Source organism: Bemisia tabaci, chromosome 1 (genome assembly GCF_918797505.1).
Source record: "Bemisia tabaci chromosome 1, PGI_BMITA_v3".
Classification (NCBI taxonomy): domain Eukaryota; kingdom Metazoa; phylum Arthropoda; class Insecta; order Hemiptera; family Aleyrodidae; genus Bemisia; species Bemisia tabaci.
Window position 1 is genome coordinate 27420742 of NC_092793.1, and position 25356 is coordinate 27446097.

The window sequence follows — 25356 nt, forward strand, 5'->3', positions numbered from 1 at the left end:
AAGTACTCTCTTCCGTAGAATTTGTATGAGTCATTTCCGAAGATTGCTTCCTTTATTGCGTTTAAAAACTACTTGTGTAAAGATGTAACTAAAATTTTTAAACCCTCTATTCAGGATTATCAACTTGCTTTCGAAAATGGTTAGGAGATGCACGGGCACGGCTTAATCTATCGTAAACTAACTTGTTTTAATTGTTAAAATTGCATTAATTGTTTTCGTTTCTGATATAACTGCTGCCCAATAATGCCAGACATTTGTAAATATTAATTTTTATGATCAAAATCTCCAAACGATGGGATACATATTGCAACGTAGAAATATGCGAGTTTGAGACATAGTGTGATATCACTAACGCGTTAGACACGGGTAATTGTTTGGCAGCACCACCATCAGCTTAATTAGGCTCAAGTTTCCGAGTTCGCTTAATTTTGCTCTTGTTGCTCCCCTTACGTTCAGGAGGCATTATCCTTCAGGCAGTAGCGGAGACAAATAAAATTCTTCTGTGAGCTAAATAACCAAGGGCTCAGTATCAAAGAAGTGAAATGAAAGAAAAAGAAAAAACCGTGCTAAAGAAAAACGCCAAATGAGATTTGAATGTTGTCAAATTTAATTTGAAAGAAAGTGATGAATATTCTTCCATGACATTTTTAGATATATTAGATCAAATTGCGAACAAAGCCGTCTGAAAAATTGAAAGAAAAATATTTTCAAATTTCTGAATTAAATTGTATTTTATCAAAGACGATCTGGCAACGCCTTAAGGCACATACGACGTTTTTCCTCAGCACGGCAGAGTGGAGATTTCGGTTAAAAATAATTTTTGAAGGAAATGAGATCTTTTTACGAATGCATGGGCAAACAGCAGTGGCGTGGCGTGAAGGATCGATTATCGATTCGCCATTTAAAGCTATGGTAAAGAATCGATTACTAAGGTGTTCGCTGCGAACGCCCTGATAATCGACCTTTTTTCATAGGTTTGAATGGCGAATCAATCGATAAATCGCAAAGCGTGCCACGCCACTGGCAAACAGATTTTGATGTGTATGAGGAGCACTCGAACAGGTTGTAAGTCCATGCAGTTTCAATTAAGGAGCGTCCTAAGAGTGTATGAATTTCACAGCTTACCTTAACTATTTGTACTCCTAATTCCTCATCATCTGGATTGGTCCATTCGTTGAAGAGACTCCTGCTCACTTGTGGCCAGTCGACTCCTCGCGCAGCCAAATGTTGCTCCGCCAGCGTCAGCCATAGCTGAAAAAAAGGTTAAACATTCCCGATCAACAAGAGAGGAAGGGATTTTCAAGATAAATGTTTGTTTCTTGGGAAGAGTCGACTCCTCGAGCAGCCAAATTTTGCTCCGCCACACAGTAGATCGAGTCAATTAGAGAGGTTGGACATGAAATTTTTGGCAAAAACTTCGAATTTTGATGTTTATTTCGTCACATTTCAAACTTCAAGGGGTGCTGTCAGCAGAAAATTTCACGAGGAAACCAATGGAACAACTTTGAGAGCCTTAAAGTGTTGTATAAACGGAGTTATAGCGTTTAAAATTTCCAAATTTTGTCCGACCTCTCCAATGGACTCGATCCACTGTGCGCCAGCGTCGGCCATAGCTGGGTTAAGACTTCTCAATCAACAAGAAAGGTAGGGATTTTCAAGAAAAATGTGTGCTCGTTGGAAAGAGTGCATTGCTTACATAAGAAAAAGGATGTTAGTAAATACTAGATTCCTGATTACATAAGATCCCCGGGAAATTCGGTTATCAGCATTAAATAATCAATAGTGATACTGGTACATAGAGTCACACGCTGGGCATCATATTGTCACCTTCCGGCCAATGTATCACGAGCGCCATTAATGATAAATTGCGACACAGAATCACGTTTTTGGGGTGCGGAACTTTTCTAGTTTAAAAATAACAATTCAGCCGTCAAAAGTCTTAATTTTGAACTTATTGAAAGTAATCTATCGGCTATTGTTTTATTTAAATTGGTTTGCTAAATATATAAAATACCCACAGAGTATCACAAGCGCCAAAATAGACACTTAATTTGACTTCTTTCTCTCTCCTCAAATTTTATCCACATCAGTTGCTGGGGCTGCCTCTGAACGTATATACAAAATATCAGATCTCTGATGTGTTTATGACAGCTACGTGAGATTACCTTTTTCAATTTTACATTATTCTTTTGAGAGGTTGGCGCACAATTGACGCTTGCGATACTAATAATCAAGAATGTAGGAACAATTGACATTATCTGTTATGTATACTGAAAAGGCGACAAACCATCGGAGTCAATCTCACTTCAAACTGATTCTTGATTATCAATAAGAGTTATAAACAATCTCCAAACTTGACGATTCAATCCTTCGAGAACTGTGAGAGGCGAAAGTCAAGTAAATGCCGATCGATTGTTGGATCGTTATCGATTGACTTTGATCGATATATCTCTATCGCAGCGATGCTCTCTATCTATCAAAGTTGTTCACGACCGAATCAACAATCGATTCATCGGGTTATTTCAGTTCCCCTCAAACAAAGCGAAGCCGGTGCGGTGACATTTAAGGATCTATTAACGACGACGCGACAGTCCGATATCGTATTGTTCTGGCTTATAAGAGGCACTTCTATAGAGGACCCCGGAGCCGGACCCCCGAAAGCTGTGATAAAATTAGCCTGTTACCTTACCGAAGTAATTATTCAGAGGAAGCTTGCGGTCAACCCTTGTGATTCTAAAATAAAATTTGAGAGCCCCCGGCAAAATGACCTCGGCCTACAACAATTCTAAGTTGAGTTACCGATATTAGAGCATGGAAGAGCAATTTTGAGCATTATTAAACACAACGGACCTAAAACTTCAAAAGAAACCGGTGGTATGTCTAAAACTTACTTTTCAGATTTATTTTTATTTAAATAATTAAATTTAATTTTACTTTAATTGTTAGTGCAGGGTCGTTAAACTATATTATAATTTATCACTATGAATACACTATAAGTTGCACTATCTGCGATAGTTCTATTTACAGCTCGATTCGTCTTTCCTTCTCTCTCTCTCTCTCCCTCCCTCTCTCCCTCCCTCTTCCCCCCTCTCTCCTTCTCTGCCCCTCTCCCTCTCTCTCTCTCCCCCTCCCTCCCTCTCTCCCCCTCTCTCTCTCTCTCTCCCCAAAATAAGAATGAAAATGAACGTGTATATCAATAACGGCTAAGGTTTTCTATACCACATGTTATATCATCGCTCACCCACCGAGTGCTGAATTAGAATGAATTCGCTTTATTTTTGGAATCCATGGTTTGATACCTCCCGTCATTTCAAGGCATCAGTTTTTCGGGGAAAACGTTAATTATTCTGTTTCATAATACTCCCTGACCTATGTGACTAATAATACGTAGTCAAACTTACAAACTCGTCTCGTTCGAAACCCCATTGAAATACAAAATTCATGAAAAAAGTGAACATAAACTCTGGCTCAATAATCCAGATGAACACCCTCCTCTTTGCCCTTTTCCCTTTTTTCCATCTATCGTAATCCATAAGTCGCTTGTGTTTGATTAATCCAACGCCATTTTCGAACTGCACAAAAGTTCACGTCATTCAAAAATAAATCGTCGCTCTCCACACGAAAGTGCGCAACAACATTTTGACGCTGCAAACTTTCCTTCCTCTGATTGTTGAAAATGAAAATGAAAATGTTGAGCGTTTGGAATCAAGAAGATGGGCAGTGACTGATATGTGTGGATTGGTTTTGATTGTGCGTAAAATTTCGATGAGAAAACATACATTGCTGTACATAATCTGGACTGCACATCTGCTCTTGCCTTTAACTGGGCAATTTAATTTTTTATAAGAGAACGTTTGTGCGTATTCTATTGAAAACTTAAAGGAATTCGCTTCTATTATGCAAAATATATACTGAAATTTGCACAAAAATCCGCACAACCGTTTTTATGTAAAAAATTAAACTGCCCCGTTGCATTTGGCAATAGTTAAGGTGATTCGATGGACGTCATATTTTGTGTCAAAACAGCATGCGATATATCGCATCAATTGGTTCCATTTTTTCAGCTCCTCGTCATTTTTCTCCAATTTTGAGATCGCAATTCTGTTGTTGGGAGACTAAAGCACTCACTTACCAATTTTAGCAGAGAAATTCAACGTAATAAAGGCTTGGTTTTTTTTAGAGAGAAAACATAGCATTCGATACTGATATCGAAACTGCACTCGAATGCGATATTTTCTCTCTAAAAAAAACCACGTCTTTATTACCTACGTTAAATTTCTTTGTAAAAATTGGTAAGTGAGTGCTTAAGTCTCCTGACAACAGAATTGCGATCTCAAAATTCGAGAAAAATAATTAGTATAGCTGAAAAAGTGGAACCAATTGATGCGATATATCACATGCCGTTCTGACACAAAATATGACGTCCATTGAATCACCTCAATGTGGCTTGGTCCCTTTCTGCGTAATACGATCACTTCCCGAACCGCCCACGCTACGGATAAAATTGTATGATGACCTCTGGAATAACCTCTTCAATTTTGTAGATTAACCCTCAGACACCTGAGCAGATTCTGGCCTCCGACACAAGATAGGGCGTATTTAAGTTGTATTTATTTATTTACCTTCGTATAAAACATGAATTTGTTATATGTTATAATCAAAAGCCCAGACCCACAGTGTACTGTCGAAGGAGATCATGCGAGACCATGCCGAATACGAATTTTTGATAGAGTACTTTTTCTTGAAAGACTTTGTTTTGAGTCGAAACGTCTCGGGTTTCATTAATTGTGTATTTTTAGCCTTGTTTTCCGTTTTTCGTCCTTGTTTTTCCACTGTACTTTTTCTTGACGATGTTTTTAAGAGTCTGGACTCTAGATCCAATGTGTTTTTTTTTCCCAGTGCGAGCACTGTTTCGTAGTCAAGTGCTCCTTGTTGCACTTCATGGGTGAAAAGTTGCAACGCACATTTTTGAGGGGACAAATAAAATTACAAAGCTCTATCTTACCGTCTTCCGGAATTCGTGAGGAATGCCTTCCGGGAGCCGCGCCACCATTTTCATCGCGCTGTGCCATTGCGCGAAGCCGCTGTCACCGGGGCTCGGAGTCACGCTGAATTTCAGCCGGGTGTCCTCGCCTGGAGATAACAAAATAAACGGAATAATAAATGAATCCGAATAGAATCATGCTTCAGTTTGTTACACTTTTCTGCGTGATATGTGTATGTGTCGCAGGCAATGAACAATTGAACAATCACCCGCAATTTTCAAGCGCTTTGCCAAATGGACCACTGTAGAGTGCCTATATTGAGAGAGTATGGCCACTGGTGTTACCACCTCTGATTGGCTCAGCCATCTTAGGCTGAATGGAGCCCTTAGGACCCAAAAATGGCGGACGCCATAAATTAATGTAATGCAAAATGACTCAAAATGTAGTTTTCTTTGCTTATCGTAACGAGAAATTTACTCAAATGCACCATTGCGACATCTTTACAAATTTTTAAGGCTAATCGTGTGCAATTTTTGAGAAAAATTATCTTAGATGTAGTAAGGTTGGCAGCAAGTGCGGTTGGTGATAACCGTCAAAAGTTGGCAATGTCCCCCCTCCCATCCTAAAAAACCAAAACAAACACTGAAAAAAAAAACTCCGGCCGTGGGAGCCGTCCTTACGGGCTATATAGGCATACCGTTCGCGTTCCGGGTTCAGAGGCCGAAAGTTCCGGGCGTAGAACCCGGAGCAATCGAAGCTTCCGGCTCCTATAAAGGGACTCTACACTGGACAAGGCACGAGTTAAAAAATTCCGATACATATTGCCTCCGCAAAATTTCTCCTATAAAACACTTTTTGCGCAACGGGAATCACTGAAAACCACTAACCAGGTTACTGCAGTTTCTTTGGAGCATTTTTTTTTTTGAAAAATTCAAATTTCCAGCAAAACTTATAGAGTTTACTTTGATCGAATCGCTCACTATAAGGGTTTCCGCAAATTGCCCAATCAAGCACTCTTCCATCCTCGTCTTGTGGTGCATGTATAAAGTGTGACATTCAATAGTTAAACGTTGGATATCCCTCCAATCCTCCCTATCCCTCTTGTCTCCTTTGTCTATAGCTTTGTCTATCAATTTCAACAAAGAGTCCGCGGGGGCCTTTCTATGCTGGTCTGGCAGGCTCAGATCATACGGATGTTAACGTATGTTAGATATGGGGATGCAATAGGAATCGAAAGAAGAAGAGGATGAAATAGAAAAGAGAGGAGAGTAACAGGGAGAAGAAGAAGATGAGGAGGAAAAGTAGGAAATGAATAAATGTGTATCTTCGATGACAGGATAAATGGAACCACATAAATACGCCAATTACGTCATCAACAGGCCAAAAACGGTCCGTCGAGGGATGCCGAAATAACGTCATGAATGAATCCACTAGATGGTATCATCATGACAAGAATTTGAGTTTTTAGTCGTAAGAACGTTGGATTTGGTGAAAAAAGCCCGGCACAGTAAAAATGTTGAAATCATATGGGCGGTCTTGAACAGGTAGGAAGTTGTTCCTTCCACATTTTAGCAGATGTGGCCGTGCTAGACTACATTCAAGCGGGAAGCGCATTAAATAAATGTGTCATAACCACCCGAGACTTAAAAACACTCAAGTGGCTGTGAAGTTTGATAGAACTTTTGCGTGGTTTTTCCAACCGCCCCCTCCCATTTTCGGCAACGACGCTAATCTAGCAGTGTTCCCATTTTGTACGCATCCGTACCTGACATATGCTGGGGAAGGCACACATAGATTATTATCGTTAAAACTTTCAATGTAAACGTAAGTAGACGTAACACGTTTGTTTAATGAGATCCAAATGACTCCGGTGATCTTGTCATAATGGCGGCCATGACGACTTCAGCTCATAGTTCGTGAGTTTCGTGGAAGGATCTCAATTAAACCCACCTCGTTTATTACGGGAACCGAGGTCTTTTCGAGCCACTGCGCTCATGTGCGGGCACGAAGAGAGAGGAACTCCAGCACCGAGCGAGTATATTAATCTCCTCACGCCACTCCATACTTGCACTCGCACTTGAGCCACCACTGACACACTCTCCCGCGATAAGGAAGAACACCGTATGAGCCTTCAAACGTCTCCAAATTTCCTGTGACAAATCGCGAATTTTTGGGAATTTTGTGAATATTTCTCCGCTGATTTTTCAGAGAATTTTTATCGTAATTTGATCTAACTCGACTGAAAGTTTCAAGGAAAAATATTCATAACTTTGATCAAAAAAATATCTTCCAAGAGGAAATTTGGCAACGTTTGAAAGTTCGTACGGCAAGAGCTGTGTCCCGCGTGGGTCACCTGATTAAATCCTGACCACGCTGATTAAATCCCTCACATAACTCGGTGGCGGATCTAGAGAGTAGCTGAGGAGGGAGCTTTTTGGGGCAACTCCCCCCACCCTTCCATCCGGGTTGTGGAACGGTTTTAAGAACTCCGCTTTAAGGAAGATTTGGAAGAAGGAATTCCGTTGGATTATAATTGATGGAAAATTCAGCTGTTCAACTGCAATTTTTAGTGTGAGAATCGTTAGATTTTATCGTTCGCACTAATGAATGTTTCGACGATATTCCGCTAAGGAAGAAAGGCGAAGAAAGCCAAAATGAGTGGAAAAACAGAGCCGGACAAAACAGTGGAGGAATTGGATAATTCAACACGGAGAAAAAAACCTCGTGCGTGGGACCCGAAGTTAAGGTCATATGGATCTCTGAAGTTTTCAGAGTGAGCACCTGAACACTTCAGGTCTAGCTGTCGAGGCTCGGATCACACATCCGAAACTTCAGTTCTTACATATGAAGTACTTCAGATGTAAGAACCGAAGTTTTCCGGATGTGAAAACCGAAGTACTTCAGATGTAAGAACTGAAGTTTCAGATGTGTGATCCAAACGTCAGCAGCTGGACCTTAAGTGTTCAGATGCTCAATCTGAAAACTTCAGAGATCCATATGACCTAAACTTCGGGTCCCACGCACGAAGTTTTTTTCTCCGTGAACAATCAGCCCTCTGTTCGGCCAGTTCAGATCCAATATTTTATTCTAAAAGTGTTGCGCCAGCGCCTCGTTGCTTAAACATGGGCGATTAAAGAATAATTGCAATTGGGGAGAAAATTCCACCTGTTGAGCTGTCGCCTCGTCGAGTCGTGTCGCGTCCCTCGGCCACTGATTGCTCCCGTCCGCGTCGGAGCCCACATCTCATTCCCCCCCCCCCTTCTTCTCCGCCTGCCCCCCCCCCCCGCCACCACTTCACCTCGGTGCGCTCGGGGCATTTTTCACTCAATGGGTCTCCACTGACTTCGACATTAATTCCTGAGACCTCGTCCACACTGGGATTTCATCCTGAGTCCGAGCACTTCCAGGGAGCCACAGCTTCGACCGGAAACACTTTTTGGTTACCTTTCAATAAGTGACGGTCTCTCAACCTGGATCGATGGTGAAACTCTAGAAACACACCCATTCTTTTTTATGTATGCACTTATGTCTCTTTGGGAATGATCGATTCAATTCTTCGTTCATACTACAAAAACAACTCTTGAGCACGAGTAACTCAAAGCTGAAGCACTAAAGATACACACACCCTAAGTGCCTACGTCTCTGTGTGCAACCATTCGCTTTTAAAGATTTCTTTGCCACAAAAAATTGGAGGTGCTTCCTCATTTTGGATCCTTGTAGTACAGTGCAGCGCGCCGCACGTGTGAAGCGGTGAGTGCCTGGAGACTCAAAACGCCTTCACTTTTGTGCATATGCAACACGGACATCCATCAAGTACGAATAGTTGTATCTCTGCGCCGTCATCGACGCACTCTAGATGTCTCTTATTTTTGATACTTGAGAAGTTTCAAGGCTTTTGCTCAAAGTTGATGTGTCCAAATTAATAATCAATTTTTTTTTAAAAATAAAAGAAAGTGAAAAAAATGTTTAAAGATCTCTCAAGCGCTCTAAAAGGCGCACGTCTAAAAAGTGGTATGATGACTACCTCTAGAAACCCCGAGCCAGGTCAGATATTGACCCGACTTTCTCTTCAGGAGAGTTACTTTTGGCAGATGAGGGGGAAGAGGAAGCCAGTATGTTATCAGAGAGGTGAAAATCTCAAAAAAATATTCTTTACCTTCAAAAACATTGAAATAACATAGATAATACTTTGAAAAACTCGAAATCAATGCATTTAAATACGGGTCGACATGACCTGACTTGAGATTTTGCGCATGAAAAAGTCTTGGGCATGAAGGGTTAAAAGATAATCAGAGTGGCATAAAAATAAAAAGCAGCTTAAAGGTCAAAAAACATGTTGAATAGCTACAGACTGCTGAGCAGAGAAAAATAAGGTGGGAAGTGAGTTTTAATATCACCGAGAGCTGAAGGCTATTCTTATTTAGAGAGGTAGAATATTTTTAACGCGATGAAGTTAACTTTGATTATCACCGTGCGATATCTGCAGGGCTCTTTCCAACACGAAGACACCCACCGTAGTAAAATTTAAAATTAAAGCCAATTTCTTCCTCTTAATATTTACCAACCACTTTCCTAACCGGACGGAGATGAATTCAGCTTTTTGTAGCGCCTCTTATTTAGCACTTCAGCAGTATGGCTGTAAAATTGTACGCTCCTCCCCTCTTTCCATCCCCTTCTTTCCTCATCTCTCTCTTGGCGCTCCTATTATCACGGGTCAAATTAACTTAGCTTGCGATAGAATTTACGACAAGCACCTCGAGCGTGAATACCACCGCCGCAGCGCTCCGCCATATCGCCTCCCGCCTACTCTACTATGCCGAAGAAAATCGCCGTATGAGACATTGAACGCTGCAAAATTTAATTTGATTAAAAGCCGATTTTGTTTAAAATCTTTGAGTATATTCCCTCTGATTTTCAGAGAACTTTGTTTGCAGTTGTTTTTAAAGCACCTAAAAATACCAAGGAATGATATTCATTACTCTCCTTAAAAATAAATAATTAATCTGAGGGAATTTGGCAACCTTTTAATGTTCATGAGGTGTTAGGTTAGGCAATTTTTGTGACTGTCAATTTCATCTCAGGCAAGACCAAGATATTCTGCAAAATAAACATTTGTCTACACCTTTTTTCCGTCTCAACTTTCTCATTGTGTCAAGCGATGAGATCTTATACTTAAATACTCGTACTTTAAGAAACTTCTTCGTTTAATGATACCTTGAGCGAAACAAGTGCATTAAACAAATTTCAGAAAAATCCTCAAAATGAGTCAATATAATCGGGTTGGAATCTCACCCTTCCCACCCTCCCTCCCTCCCTCCCTTTACTCTCCTCGTTCCTTCCTTTTCATAGGTGAATAATTTTTTTGTGATGTCCTGACTATACTGTTTAAAAGCAGATTTTAATGTAGCCTCGTTTCATGGTGTTGTATTTACTCGAGGAATTTGAATTTACACTGGATGCTGAAACGGATAATAATATTTACAGTATACTAAGGGATACGGCCCCCTGATCACTTTGCGGTCCAACTCCCGAAGCCCGGCTTGCCTCAGGCGTTGTACGAGGCGTTACTCTTATCATTTCATGTTATTGTGTAACATAGTGTAATTATTGTGTAACATGTAATCGTGTATCATCGCATGGTCAGAAGTGAGCAATCGCAATCAATGCAGTTTATTCAAAATAAACTTCCGACACGCAGTATTTTCAATGATAAATAAATTGAAAATTCTTCAACAAGTATGACTTCTAGTATAAAAAAAGAAAAAAAAGAAAAGAAAATAAATTCGATCTATCAAACTCGGTCCATTTTTTTTACCAAACTAAAGGGTAAATGCTCACCTGGCACCTGTGTGCGAAGCAGCATTGCGCTTCAATGAAAATTCCCGATCGCACTTGCTTTCCGCTCAATTAGGTCGGAGGGGCTTCGGTGTCGCCGGGAGGAGGAGGAGGAGGGGGTGTTAAGACGTAAAGAATAAAGCATCTGAAGCTCATTCGAAGTTGTCCGATTAACTCGCGGGCCCTGGTACACGCTCCCGGTTTCAGGTACGAAATGACAACACTGTGACCGCACTTACTCGTGACGTCACACATCGACTCGGTGCCTTTGGCCTGGTCACCCAGTGACTCAATTTATGTTTCGCGGTTCGCTGAGCAGGGAAACTTACATTGTCACCTCAACCTTTTACCCACGGTATGGCGCCTTCTCTTGATGATGTTAGAAATTGGAAACTCTCACGCTTGTTCATTTACCGTCGTTTTTACGGATTGTTTACCTTGCCTTCAGCAAAGGGTCTTTTGTTTTCGCCGGTGTCGGTATGATTAATTTAGTACCTTAACTTCATATCTTTTATAGTTTTTCTTTTTCATTTGGGCTTGGAAGTTTAAACTTCGATTAATGTAACAGTATTGTTCTCAGTCAAACAGAAAATCCTGATGAATTTCTATTCCTTGAGCGGAAAGGAGAAGAGGTCTCCTGGGTACACTGATGTATAAACGTTTAATTCATTATAATCAGGGCCGGATTTACCTATGGTGCATCGGTGCAGCTGCACAGGGCGCCAAATTTTGAGGGGCGCCAGATTTTGGGTTTTTTTTTCCAAACCCTGCAAAAAATTGAGAATTGCGTCGAAAGTTCAGAAACTCTGATTGTTGATTGATTGTATTGCGTTCCATCTTTTAAATGACTTGACCCTGGACTTTAAGGGTCAAACTTTCTCTTAGTTTCGTAGTTAACAGGAACAGGTACCTGGTTTTGGTTTCTGCCCCAGAATCATTCACTCACTCGAAAAATTCGTATTTAGTTAGAGTTAGCACGTTGTAACCAAAGAGGACCGTCGGGTTGGGAAATGCGCGGGCGGGGGGAGGGGACGTGCGAGGGTGGCGCCTCGAAAATTTCTGCACAGGGCGCCAAAAACATAAATCCGTCCCTGATTATAATGATGTACAAAATTGATCGTTTTTTAACTTAAAGGTGAAAATCTATAAACTTTGTTCGGTCAACCATTATTTCACTTGATCAAGCAGGGAATCCTAAGCATACAGATGAGTGATGTCTTAACTAAAATTGATTGAAAAATTGGTTTTATTTAGGAACTTTGCGAGTAGGTGACTCGTGAATTGGACTACATTTTGCGATTAGAAATTATTAGTTTTCCTAAATACATGAGTGTTTTCTCACATAAGCCAGGCATGTTCGTTCCAAGTGTAAAATGCAGTCCAATTATGCTCGAGCATAACGGGTGACTTTAACGTCTAGATGAGACATTAAGTCGAAGTGTTTGTAGCCTTCAAAACTTGCAATTGAATCTACTAAAACTCTATACCTGCAAGTCCTTAAATATTTCCCTAAGGCTGAGTTTTAGTCATCATTTCAATGATTCTACATCCCATACGCACGCATATTGACAGATGTATTAGCAAGTTGCTGTGCTGTAAAGGTAACGCCTGCTTAAAAGAGGGCGAGGTGAGAGCAAGTTACCCTCTTGAGCGAACTGGGAAACATGAGTTTTTCCTCATTTTACAGAGATAAAAAATCGAACCGACGTATCTCGAATGCGATGTTTCAAAATGTATTACATCTCATGTTTACTAATTTTAAAAAACTAATCACTCAATTTTTTGCAACACACTTTCAAAGAAAATTCTTAAAAATGAAAACAGAAATCACACAAAATTTATGCTAAACAATGACTGATCATCCTTCACGGAAGTAAAATATGCAAGGAAATTTTCAAGCCGATGAACGTTTTTCCCTCTGTTATCATGCATAAAATAATTAGCCGATCATACATGTAAATCAAAATATTTCACAGTGAGTTCATCATTTCAGTTAGTTAGCGAAGTATAGTGGATGAGTTATACTGCATGGTTAATCGCAAGGAACAATTGTTAGTACTAAATAATTATCCATTTTTTATTTTAAAATGATAAAAAAAATTGACGTTAAAGAATCGTTTATTAAGGTGTTAGTGTTCGTTGCGGCCACCCTGTTGCTCTCGATCCTTTTCTATAGGTTTAAATGACAGATAAATCTGTTTATCCTAAAGCACGGCACGCCACTGACATATTGAAGATCCTTTTTTTCAATAATTTTCCAGCACATATTATGTAAATAACTTTTACGTAACTTTACTTGTGCATAAAATTAATCATTTGTAAAATACTAAAAATAATTTCATTATTGTGCACAAGCGGATCAAACAGGATTGCGAGACATCAATTCTATTGAAGCAGTTCTTTGATGTCAATAGAGACGTTTTCTTGTAGCGGTTTTCGCGTAGCTGAAGCATTGATGTTGCTCACTCGGTGGAAAATCCCTCGAGAGTTAATCGTCGGATGCTTGTTTTTCACTATGTTACAACCCTGGTCTACAGGTCGAGACGTTTCAGGAAACTTTTCAACGTCAAGATGCGTGTAGCGTGAAATGACGTGAATATTTGCGTTGCGTTCCGTAAAGCGCAGCCTTCAGTATAAGCCTGGGAAGCGAGGAAAAAATCTATTTTTCAAAATTTCCTCACGTCTCATCCATCTTATCTTGTCTCCTTTCCGTTTTGACGGCTCTAAGACTGCACAAGAGTGTCCGCCCCTGGTTCATTTCGAGTGGTGCACCATCATCCGCTCCTTTCTGCGGTTATAAGCGCATTTCGCTCTAGATCAATTTGAATGAAGCCGGCCAGGTTGGCCTAGTGGTCAGCGCGTCTGACTCTCGGACAATAGGTCCCGGGTTCGAATCCCGGTGGTGGCGTCTAATTTTCACGGAATTGACGAGTAGATCTGCTGAAACAGATTCTCCTCGGCCCTAATCCCTGAAAATTAGAAAAGCCTGGAGCATGGAGCCTGATGTCTACGGACACTAAACATTGTCTAAAGTTGGCTGAAGGTGCTATAGACACAAAGCCATTAAACCAGCAGAAAAAAAAAAAAAAAAAAAATTTGAATGAAAAATACTGATCTCACGTGCTGCACTATCTCCGTCTTGGTGTGATCAAACACGGATATTTCTTGTTAAAACCGGCGCGTTTCGGGCTTTACCGGTCATCATCAGGGACGCGACCCCGACCAATAAGTGGTTTTGATGTTTTATTACTTGGTTGACCTGTTTTCTAGTCTGGTACTTTCCAAAATGTTTAAAATTGGATTGCATTTTGCAAAAAGGAGCCACTAGCATTGCAATGTTACTAAGATTGTGCAACTTCTTTTGTCTTGGAGGAAAAACCCGATTATCCATTAATAGTTTCTATTTTACTCGCTAAAAACTGTAAATTTATGACAAAAAATACCATCTAAATTTCATAGTTTTTCACGATTTCCGCAATTTTATTGCAAAAGATGAAGTTGCACAATCTTAGCATCATATTGCAATGCTAGTGGTTCCTTTTTGCAAAATGCAATCCAATGGACCACTAGACAAGGTACGAATTTAAGCAATCTGATACATGTTTCTTAACCATAATTTCACGTAGAACCCGATTAGCGCAACGAATATTACTGAAACTAACTCCTAACGAAGATATCAACGTTTTTATTTTATATTGGTCACAATGAATTTGAACTGCCCGCTCACAAGAAACTCAAAGCTCTACGTGAGTCAAATCGCGCCCTACAACGGTTTCAGCAAGCTTCTCAATCGAGCAATGTTCATTTTCCACCATATGATGTTCAAACTATAAGCAATTTGCTATAGCTGAGCCAAAGCGTCAAGATTGAGGTTGCCAGATTTTTTTATCGCAGAGACTTTCATGATAACGTTTAGCCAACGTTAAGCGCGCGATGTGAGTCACGTAGAGCGTTGAATTTTCATGAGCGGGTGGTTTGAATTTACGCATCAAGAATCATTAAATATCTTCGTAAGGAGTCCATTTCGGTAATTTCCGTTGTGCGCATCGTGTTCTACGTGAAATTTTGGTTAAGAAATATGTATCAGAATGTTGAAATTCGTACTTTGTCTAGTGGTCCATTATGAGGAAATTGCCGTTATTACGAAAGAGTGCAGATTGATTTACATGGTGGGTTTCTCGTGATAGTTTGATCTGGACCGAGAAAATCTCTTTTGGGTTTCTAAATAGCGTCGGTATTGGAGAATGCAAACTGTTGTACTATGGAAGAACGACGTACGAGCCCTTAAAGGTTACCATATTTCATTCAGTAAACGACAATGTCTTTAGGGAAAATTGTGAATATTTCTCTTCAATTTTTTAGGGGATTTTGTTCGCAATTTAATCCAAATTACCTGAGAATTTCAAGGAGAAATATGCATAACTTTTTTTAAAAATACATGTTTTATTCGGGGTGATTTGGCAACTCTCGAATTTTATACCGCGTTCTTCCGTAGCACGACAGTATATGTCCACATGCTGTGCACAGAACGATTACGTCACCTTGAAGAAAATTAGGGCGCTTTTAGTTTTAGTATATTTTTTGAAAAATTTTAAAATTTTGGCGGGTAAATGTCCCATCTTAGTTCCAAAAATTAGAGTTTTGCCAATTTCTCTCTATTTTTTGGATGCTTCAAAAGCACCACTTATTGGTGCAAGAGCATTCCAATGTCGCTAACCTTGCAAACATAAACGATCATCTAAACTAGTTTCACCTCTACTCCCAATAAACTATGAATTCAAGACGAAAATTACCGTCGCAAAGTTTACTTTTTGCAAAGAATGTACCTAAGTTGCACAATTCCAGCAACATTGAAATGCTCTTAGTTCCTTTTTGCAAAATGCGATCCAATTGGTTGTTGCTGCAAAAAAATAGTTTCCCACAACCTGCTATACAATGCTCCAGTGACCATGTAAGTTGGCCCGAGCACTAACTTTTCGGGAAGAAAGCCTTTCCCCTACCTGGTTTCTCACTTAATATCCGCCCGAGTTTCGCATATCCTCCGTTTCTCCTCATCGCACCTTCCATCAAACCGCAATTGCCCGGAAACTAGGACCGCACATCTTATCTGATAAAATCGTTCGCCCTTTAGACCGATTCTGGGGGGTTAGGCTAGACTAGTCGATGAGTCAACTGTTGATCTAATTTCATTACGTGAACGTAGAAGAAAAACGGGGTAAAAAATCACTAATGTGTGATCAATTTTCAAGGACAATTCTGTAATTTCTCCAACGATTTTAAATAGATTAAAACGCGTAATATCCAAAATCTAAGCTCAGATTCGGCTTCCTCGTGAAAAACTGATGCGATTTCATGCATCAAATTTTAGAATAGCGTGAAGGAAAGAGGTTTAATGGCGTAAAAGAAAACACTAACGTGTGATCAATTTTCAATGACAATTCTGTAATTTCTCCTACGATTTTAAATAGATTAAAACGCTTAATATCCAAAATCTAAGCTCAGATTCAGATTTCTCGTGAAAAGCTGATGCGATCTCATGCATCAAATTTTAGAATAGCGTGAAGGAAAGAGGTTTAATGACGTAAAAAAACACTAATGTGTGATCAATTTTCAAGGACAATTCTGTAATTTCTCCTACGATTTTTAATAGATTAAAACGCGCAATATCCAAAATCTAACCTCAGATTCGGATTTCTCGTAAAAAATTGATGAGATTTCATGTATCATATGTTAGAATTACGTGAAGGAAAAAGGTTTAACGACGCGTATAAATTCTGTCATACTACCCGTTTGAACTACGCCGCCGCGCGGGTCGCCCGAGTGAAACCGAACGGGGAGGCGCCGCCCGGCGCTAACGTTCAGTTTCGTCGCGAGGAATTCCTTACGATAAATTCTTCTTCTTCCTCCTCCGCTGACCCACTGAGCACTACCCATGTTGCCACGTTGCATTCATATGCTCGAATCAGTATGTCTACGTTACGTCTCTTTCCTTCACGCTATGCTCGGGTATGATACATGAAATTGTATCAATTTTTAACGAGGAATCCGAATCTGAACTTCGATTTTGGGTATCACGCGTTTTAAGTCAAATTTTCCAAATTCGAAAATCTGAAATGACTGACGTGGCTTAAAATGCCATCTCGGCTCCTGTTCGATGGATTTTCCTGAAATTCGGTGTCAGGGTATGATACATGAAATCGCATCGATTTTTTACGAGGAATCCGAATCTGAACTTCGATTTTCGGTATCACGCGTTCTAAGTAAAAATTTTCAACTTCAAAAATCCGAAATGACTGAAGTGGCTTAAAATGCCATCTCGGCTCCTGTTCGATGGATTCTCCTGAAATTCGGTGTCAGGGTATGATATATGAAATCGCATCGATTTTTTACGAGGAATCCGAATCTGAGCTTCGATTTTGGGGATCACGCGTTTTAAATCAAAATCTGTCAAAATTCAAAAAATTCAAAATTCGAAAATCCGAAATGGCTTAAAATGCTATCTCGGCTCCTGTTCGATGGATTTTTCTGAAATTCGGTGTCAGGAGGTACTTTTCGACGGGAAACTCGAATTTTTAGTCCATTTTTTAAAATTCTCAAATTCAAGATGGCGGACGTGGGCTAAAGTGCTATCTCGGTTTATGTTTGTTCGAGTCTTGTGAAACGCGGTATCACACGGTATTTTTCAACGGAAAACTCGAATTTTTAGTCAATTTTTTAAAACTCTCAACTCCAAAATGTTGGATGTGGCCTAAAATGAGCCCCGGTTCTGGCCTCCGTTTCTGTTCGTTAGAGCTTTGTGAACCGCGAGATCAGGGGTACTTTTCGACTCTCGCGGACTCTCTTTTCACTTTTCTTGCCTCCTTTTTCCTTCCATTTCCCCCCTTCTTCCTTGCTTTCACTGCCCAACCTTGTTTCCTTTTCCTTTTTTCCCCTTGTCCTTTTTTCCCTTTTTTTCCTTTTCCTTTTCCCCCCACTTTTTCCCTCTCTTCTTCTTTCGTGGCGCCCCCAAAGGCTGGCGCCCGTGTGCGCCGCACGCCCTGCACACGCCCTAGGTCCGGGCCTGTTGATGCTATTATCTCAGTTTCGTCAAAAAATGTCCGTGTGTCTTTTTGACCTTGTCTCAAATATATGGAAAAAGTACTTGACTTCAACTCAGGGAACTAGGGTGAAAAAAGAAATGCGCGCGTGAGGAATTCGCCGTGCTAAGGAGGAACGCCGTATGAACATTCGAGAGTTGCCAAATTTCCCTTTATAAAACATGTATTTTTGACGACATTCATGCACATTTTTCTTTGGAATTTTCAGATATTTTAGATTAAATTGCGTGCCAAACTGTATGAAAATTTTAGGAAAAAAAATTCAAAATTTTCACGCTAAATACGGTTTTTATCGGAGGGAACTTGGCGACGTCTGAATGCTCATACGGCGTTCTTCCTTGGCATGGCAGAGTTGGACCAGGGTCTTCGGGAGAGTGTACCTCTCTATTTTCAATTAAAAGATAAGCCTGGAAACGCAACGAATAATGCAAAGTGGAATAATTCTACAGCGTATTATTCCAATTACGGTTAAATCCCTAACGGGAATGGGAACACGAACGAACTCATTGCAGCGTATTCTCAAACCTTATCGCAGCAGGGGATTGTGTGCGTTCCTGGTTGCGTTCCTGATGGGTCCTACATTTTGGATTCCCCTCTCTCGAAACCGTTTGGAGAAACAATAATTTACTCGTTTCGATGACCATTAGCATTGCGTACTTTGTGATTCGGTGCGTCATTTATATTGCGATGTAGAAATATCTTTTCGTGCCCAGTATTGTTTGAGCAGTCTCTGATTGTTGGTTTGAAAAGTATGTAGTTTCATGTAGAGAAGTCTTCATTACAGGATCAAAACTGGGTAAATGATTAGGAATTTCAAAAATAAGCGAGAGAAATAGAATAACTAAATTTCTGGATTTCTTTTTACACTTTTCTCTTGACAGGAAAAAAATGCTAATAGAGGGATGAAAATTAGCTGTATATTATCCAAACTTTAATGACGCACTAATCTCAAGTTTCATAAACAAAGAAGTAGTTGGTAGAGATTTTGAAACAGTCTAAAGGAAAAATGCCCTTCATGCATCCAAGTCGTTAATTTTTACCGCATAAATTTTGAATATTTTAAAAACTTGGAAGACCACTTTCTCGCCACCCCCTCTTTTTTCTTCTTGTATGCCTGTTCGTTTGAATGTGACCACATTATCACTAAAATCGAAGAAATGTGTACAACAATTGTATATGATTTTCAAAACAATTAATGCTTTACGTATATTCCTCCAATGAAATAAATTTCTAGTAAAAAAGAGTAGGAAAATTCACCCAAAAAAAGAAAAAAAAATTATAACACAAAAATGCATACGTGACCGTCCACGGGCAAAAAGAACTTACTTCACATAAACTCAGAATGAGTTATTGATACTCAGAGGATAGAGAAGTTTTTACAACTCATTATTTTGGACACTAGGGAGTTTATTTGAGGCCTCTCAGTGTTTTTTTTTCTCTCCAAATTCTCTTCAAAGCAACAAAATTCATCATTCTAAACATATTTCTGTGGGCTAAGGTCTCTTCTCTCATTAAAGGTCACATTGAAGGACTGAAGCAAATTTCACGTATGCGCCATCCTCTGTTGAGGACAACTCTAAATTCTAGCAAGACTCTGATATATTGAAGGCCGAAGTGCGAAACCACTTTCTCCGTTTGCGACATTGCAGACTCCCTGTTATACTTTATTTTTCCATTGGAAAACTAGTCAACTAATTTCTTGAAAACTACCTTTATTTTTCTTCTATATGTGGAGAATATGCCGTAGAAATTTCAAGCTATATAGGTGACTTATTTCTCATCGAAAAAATAAAATAGGAGCAGAGATCTTGAAACACCGCAATAGAGATACCTGATTTTTCACTTCAGCCATCATTATTCCAATTCAAAATTCCTCCGATGGCATCAACCAGTGGCCGTTGCAAACGCTCTTCGTCAACCTTTGGAGAAAGATTCTCGTCTAAACTTCTGGACAGTGGGCAGAGGCAGATTTTACCCGATTTTACTCGAAAACCATCGATGGTTTAACAAAAATTAATTTCACTCATATCGCTCTAACAGCCAATGCATGCACGGTCTGTAAAAGAAACTTTATCTCTATGCGTGACTAGTGGATGAACTGGAACGAAATAAAACTGAGGTATTTCATTAAAACAATGCAATGTTATCTCTAGTTAATGAAATAGACCCATCTGTGAGAATGAAACCGTAATCACATCATCTACACTCAACAGAGCGTCTTCGGTGGAGGGAATTAAACGTAATTAAGTTGGTCAATGAGTCCGAGTGACGACTTGCCCCATTTTATTAGTTTCCTTTTCCTATTCTCAATTTTATACTCGAATAATTCGTCGCTTGGCTGATATAAGGGCGTAACTATACATTGAGATGAGCCCGGACAAGCATTGAAACGTATGGAAGACAGGGTTCAGTGCATAGTGCAGTTACGCCCTTATGTCAGGTAGGTGACGAATTGCACCTCGCAGTTGCTGGCATAAAAATAATCCATGCTCCATCCTGGATATTTAATTCCTCATCAAACGTACTTATTAGAAGAAGGGTAGCTTTACGGTGTTAGCAAACTGCATGGGATGGGAGGGGATTTCTCGGTCATTAGTCTTAAATTACGTGTTTTTGCGGAGGTATACATTTTTTAAAGCAAAGAGCTAAAAATATACATATCTCTTACTCAGATTGTGAGAAAGAGAGTCTCATTCTAGATTTTTCTCACGCACTCATCATGATCTTTTAGCAATTTCCCGCGCTTATAACAATTTATATTTTTCTCTCTGGTGCTTTTCGCAACAGATCCACTACCTAACGTTGCCAGGTTCGGAATGGTGTCTCGTTTTTTAGAAAACTCGCACTTTCACCGTCAGTTGCTTCATGGGAAATTTTTGGAATTGCATAATCTTTCATTAATTCCAAGTTCCAGGTTTTAATCAATTGTTCTAATCATTCATTAGAATGAATTATTGAATTTTGACAGTGTGGTTTTTTATGCCTAGCGGACAATATCCATCATCATCAAATGTTTTTTCCGGTGAATTCTTCTTTTATAAATAAAATGAATAACAAAAAGGAGAGAGATTAAAAGCTAATAACGGGAACTAGTAGTATAATATAGGGAATTACGAATATGCACTAGGAGAAACTGGTGCGAACAACTTTTACTCCAAACCTCTTAAATTTACTGAGAAAATTAAAGGCAACTAGAGTATGCTGAACAATATAAGTACCGGGATAGCTATTGGTCACTTTCAGTCTTATTCAAAACGAATGAACATTGCAATATTGCTGCAAGCAATTATTACTGCCAATAAATCCCTCATGTTGCCAGCTTGAGTTATTGAAGGCGAACTGCAGCTGGACTGTTGAAACTTTAACTGGCCATGTCGGCACGATAAGGCAAGACATATCCCTATCTGCGCCGTGCAATATATCGATTTTCGATTCTTGTCGTGACGACATAGATTTCAACAATCAGGCTGCTGGTAAGAATATTGTGAACAGAATAATGTTGGTCCGCTCATGTTATGCTTACATTATCTTCTTTAACTGCTGCAATTTACCTTCACTACTCTGAACAGCCCATACAGTCGCTTATCTACTTAGTTTTTGTGTAAGAATCTTTCTTTTATCAAACAAGTTTTTTCGGTATTAAAATTTGGTTGAATTAATTATTTCACCCTGCACCTGCATGGATCTCAGTCCAAATCGTGATTTTTTTGAGGTTTTTTCTCTCTCTAACTACACCCCCACGAAAACAGAACACAATACTGAACAACGTTTACCTAATTTACACATTACCGGATGTGTCATATTTCACCTCTATCGTACATTAATATTCCAAAAACCACCTGACTGCAGATTATATCTAGAAATAAGTCTTAGAAATATATTTTTCATGTCTTCGCACACCATGCCGTCCAATTACGCACAAGTTATTGCTACAAATATAAAAATCGGAGACTACTCGATAGAATAAAACCACGAAGAAAAATACTTTTACCCCCTATAAATCAGATTTCTTATTCTGCGAGGCAGGGATAGGTTTTTTGTTCCGCTTGCTGCTTCTGAGCGCATCATGCGGAAATTGAATCAGGTTGCCTTTCGCTATAAATTACTCATCGGTGAGTGGAGCGTGCCCCCTCCCTTCCCCCCTTCCCCTCCCCTTTCCTTCCCGACCCGCAATCTGGTCATAGAAAAGTATGGAAACTGTGAGTGAAGCCGGAGTGTCAGCGGTTGCACCCGCTGACACGTGGAACCATATTTTCATTTGTACACTTTTTCGGCCTTGAAATACGCAGAATGTATTGAATGAATTTCAGGAAAACATATACAGCCTTTATTGCTCAGATGCAGTCGACCAACTTAGATGTGTTAAATTATCTGAAGTAATTCTTCAGAGGTTTGCGGAACGTGGATGGAAAGAAGAGAGAGGAAACGAACGTAAAAGAGGCAGGGCAAAACCTTTACGAGCAAAATGTGCACTCGCGAGGATTTACTGTCCTTGTGATCCCGCCCTTCGATAAATATGGTGAATGAAAATCTGTCTTCGACAGCTCGATTGTAGATTAAAGCCATACTGGTGTGTGCTCAGAAAAGTATTAACATTGTAAATACTGACTTACCACAACTTCATTGTAATTCGACATAAAAAATAATTGGAAATGTTATGTTTCCTTACCTGAAACAGAAAAGAGATGAAGAACAGTTAATGAAATAAAATAAAATCGAAGAGCAAGGCGGATAAAGGCTGGTGATCGCATTTCGTACCCTCTGGACGTCACACGGTATAGGGCACGGGTACATGGGCCGGCCGTGGCCCAGAGGGGGGGGGGGGGGGCGCTCAACCTCGAATTGTACGGCAAAACCCGTACCCTCCTGACGTCACACCACTTCAAGATGGCAGCCAAAATCGAAATGCGACCACCATTCCTCATCAGCCTTGATCGAAGAGAATTAAATACATGGGGTAATGTCAGAGTGTCTAAGAGTTGTGAAGGGTAACATGAAGCAACTCTATGTCCCCATAACACTTCAGGGTTTGATACACCATTATTAGTTTAGTTACCTCGAAACCGAACTTACTTATGGCTTATTGTGAGATGAATATTTCATTATAATGAGGGGTCATAAAAATGACACTCGACTGGAAGTGCCTTTATTCTCACGTGATGCTTCATACGCTTCATCACCCAGTTCGTTTGGTTGCCTAACCGACCCGAATCCAGAGCGAGGGACCTCAAAAGAAAAGTTAGTTTCCACTCCAGGCGCGATTTCGGCTTAAAAGTTGGAAGATCGTATCTTTACGTGATATACCTATTTGCTGCATGACGCGTTTGCTGATAGTTGTCTGCAGTATTTGACATTTCTGCTAAATTAAAGCAGTGGTCAAGTTTCGAACGAAGTTAGTAGAATATAGGAAAAGAGGGTAATGCGTTTAAAAATAATTACTTTTTTTTTATATTTTATACAGGAGTCTTGCAGGGCGTGTAAAGGATAAGAACCCGTAATACTTCATAAGTCTTCTCTTTGAACTTTGCGAACAAATTCCTCTACATAAATGCAAATTCAATGTGAATTTTTTCCACGTTAAAAGCAGGGAAAACGTGATATCGTGATCTTTTCACAGCTTTTCCTACTGACTGGGGGTGATATGAAAATGAAGTCGAATGAATCTTTAAATAGCAAACACATTCCTTCCTGTAGACTTGGTCCTCTCAATTTTTCGGTAGTGCTCACTTTGCCACTGTTTTCGAGTCCCAGCCCAATGCTAGACGAAAACGAAACTTTTCAGTATCTTAAGTTTTATGGGTCGCTCGGTGATGAAAGAGACGTCAGAAAAATTTTGAGAAACATTAGAACTGAATTAGATCTAATTTAGTCCTCAACATTATCATCTAGCAATGAGCGTCACGGTAGCCACCTTGTCCAAAAAAATGTCTGAAAAACCAGGAATATCCGGGAACCAAAATGTTTTCTCTTTTGTTTCTGCAATTCGAATAAATCTAAGGGTCGGCGGAAGTTGATGGGAAAAAATACTTAGTGCTTTCATAATTGGGTAGCTTTTGTACACAGCCCATTTGTGAAAGAAATGAGGCGCCAAAAAACTCCATCCGTTGGAATACTACCTTTTCTCAGGCCGCTAGGAATTTAAGTCTTTGATCTGCTTTTTGGAGGCAGTCTGCCACTAAGGAGATGAGTGCATTTCAGTGTACGCATTCATTAAAAAAATGCCCTAATATTCTCATCCAAGTATAAATTGTCATCCATGGAATCGTGAGAAGAGACCGTAAAAGGGATTTTAAAACTCATCAACGACTGCACCTCTTACTTTTCCCTGTAGAGCAGGCAAAAACCTGTGTAATTCTGATATAATATTGCTCCAAAGTCATTCCGACTTGACGAGAAACCTTTGAAATTCACTGTTACTCGGATGACTACAAAAAGAAGACTGCTTGCGTAGGAGAACTCACCGTGTGTAAAAGTAAGATGAAATGTAATCAAACGTAAAGTCTCTTTGCACCTACAACTACAGATGTGTTAGTGACCATGGTTGTTAAGGCACCGCTTTAATATTAACGTATATTACTACTACTGCTATTTTCTCTCTTTCTTCTGAAGGCCTACCTTTGTAACATACGTTTATTTTACAGTTAAACCGAGAAGAAGAAAAAATTATGAACATAAAAACAGAGCAATAGAATTAACTCGAGTTGAAAATATAGTTGTAAATGCAAAATTTTGTCACCCAATTGTGTGATCAGAGTTTGCTTACTCTTATAGTGGAATTAGATAATGGACCAGTGGTGTCAGTAGCCATGTTTGTAGACGAGCAACTCGTCAAGTTTGAAATTGGGGGGAGGGTGACTTTTTTTTTTTTGTTTTTTTTTTTTTTAAATGGGCACTTTTACCGTGAATCTGCCAAAGCGTTACCTATTTTCCCTCGTAGATATTCTCCTCTCCACCCATCTTCCTTATTTTCTGCACCCCCCCCCCCCCGTTCTCCTGTTCCCCCGTATTCTTCGTTTCTCCCCCCCCCCCATTTCCTTTTCTCCCCGATCTTTCATTCCCCCCCCCCATATTTTGTTCTACCCCCTCACCTGTTCCTCCCCCCCCCCAATTTCCTTTTCGCCTCTATTCTTCATTCCCCCATATTTTGTTCTCTCCCCCCTATTCTTCGTTTATTCCCCTCCCCCCCATTTCCTTTTCTCCCCGATCCTTCATTCCCCCCATATTTTTTTCTCTCCCCCCCAGTTTCCTTTTCTCCCCTATCCTTCATTCCCCCCATATTTTGTTCTCTCTCCGCCCCTCGTTTTCCTGTTCCCCCTCTATTCTTATTCTCTCCCCCAATTTTCCTTTTCTCCCGATCCTTCATCCCCCCATATTTTGCTCTCTCCCCCGCTTTTCTTTCTTTTCTCTCCTTCACGATTTTTCTTATCCCTTCATCTTTC

At 39.9% G+C, this 25356-nt stretch overlaps 1 protein-coding gene across 10 annotated transcripts in view; it reads right to left on the minus strand.

The window, feature by feature from the left end:
• LOC109041322 (uncharacterized) overlaps positions 1-25356 on the minus strand; it is a 99631-nt gene that overhangs the window by 27331 nt on the left and 46944 nt on the right. For all 10 annotated transcript variants that reach the window (XM_072298985.1, XM_019057640.2, XM_019057643.2 and 7 more), the window contains 2 exons: positions 5006-5133; positions 1126-1251 (listed from right to left, as the gene is read on the minus strand). In XM_072298985.1, the coding sequence (XP_072155086.1) occupies positions 1126-1251; positions 5006-5133 (254 nt within the window). The remainder of the gene's footprint in view (positions 1-1125; positions 1252-5005; positions 5134-25356) is intronic.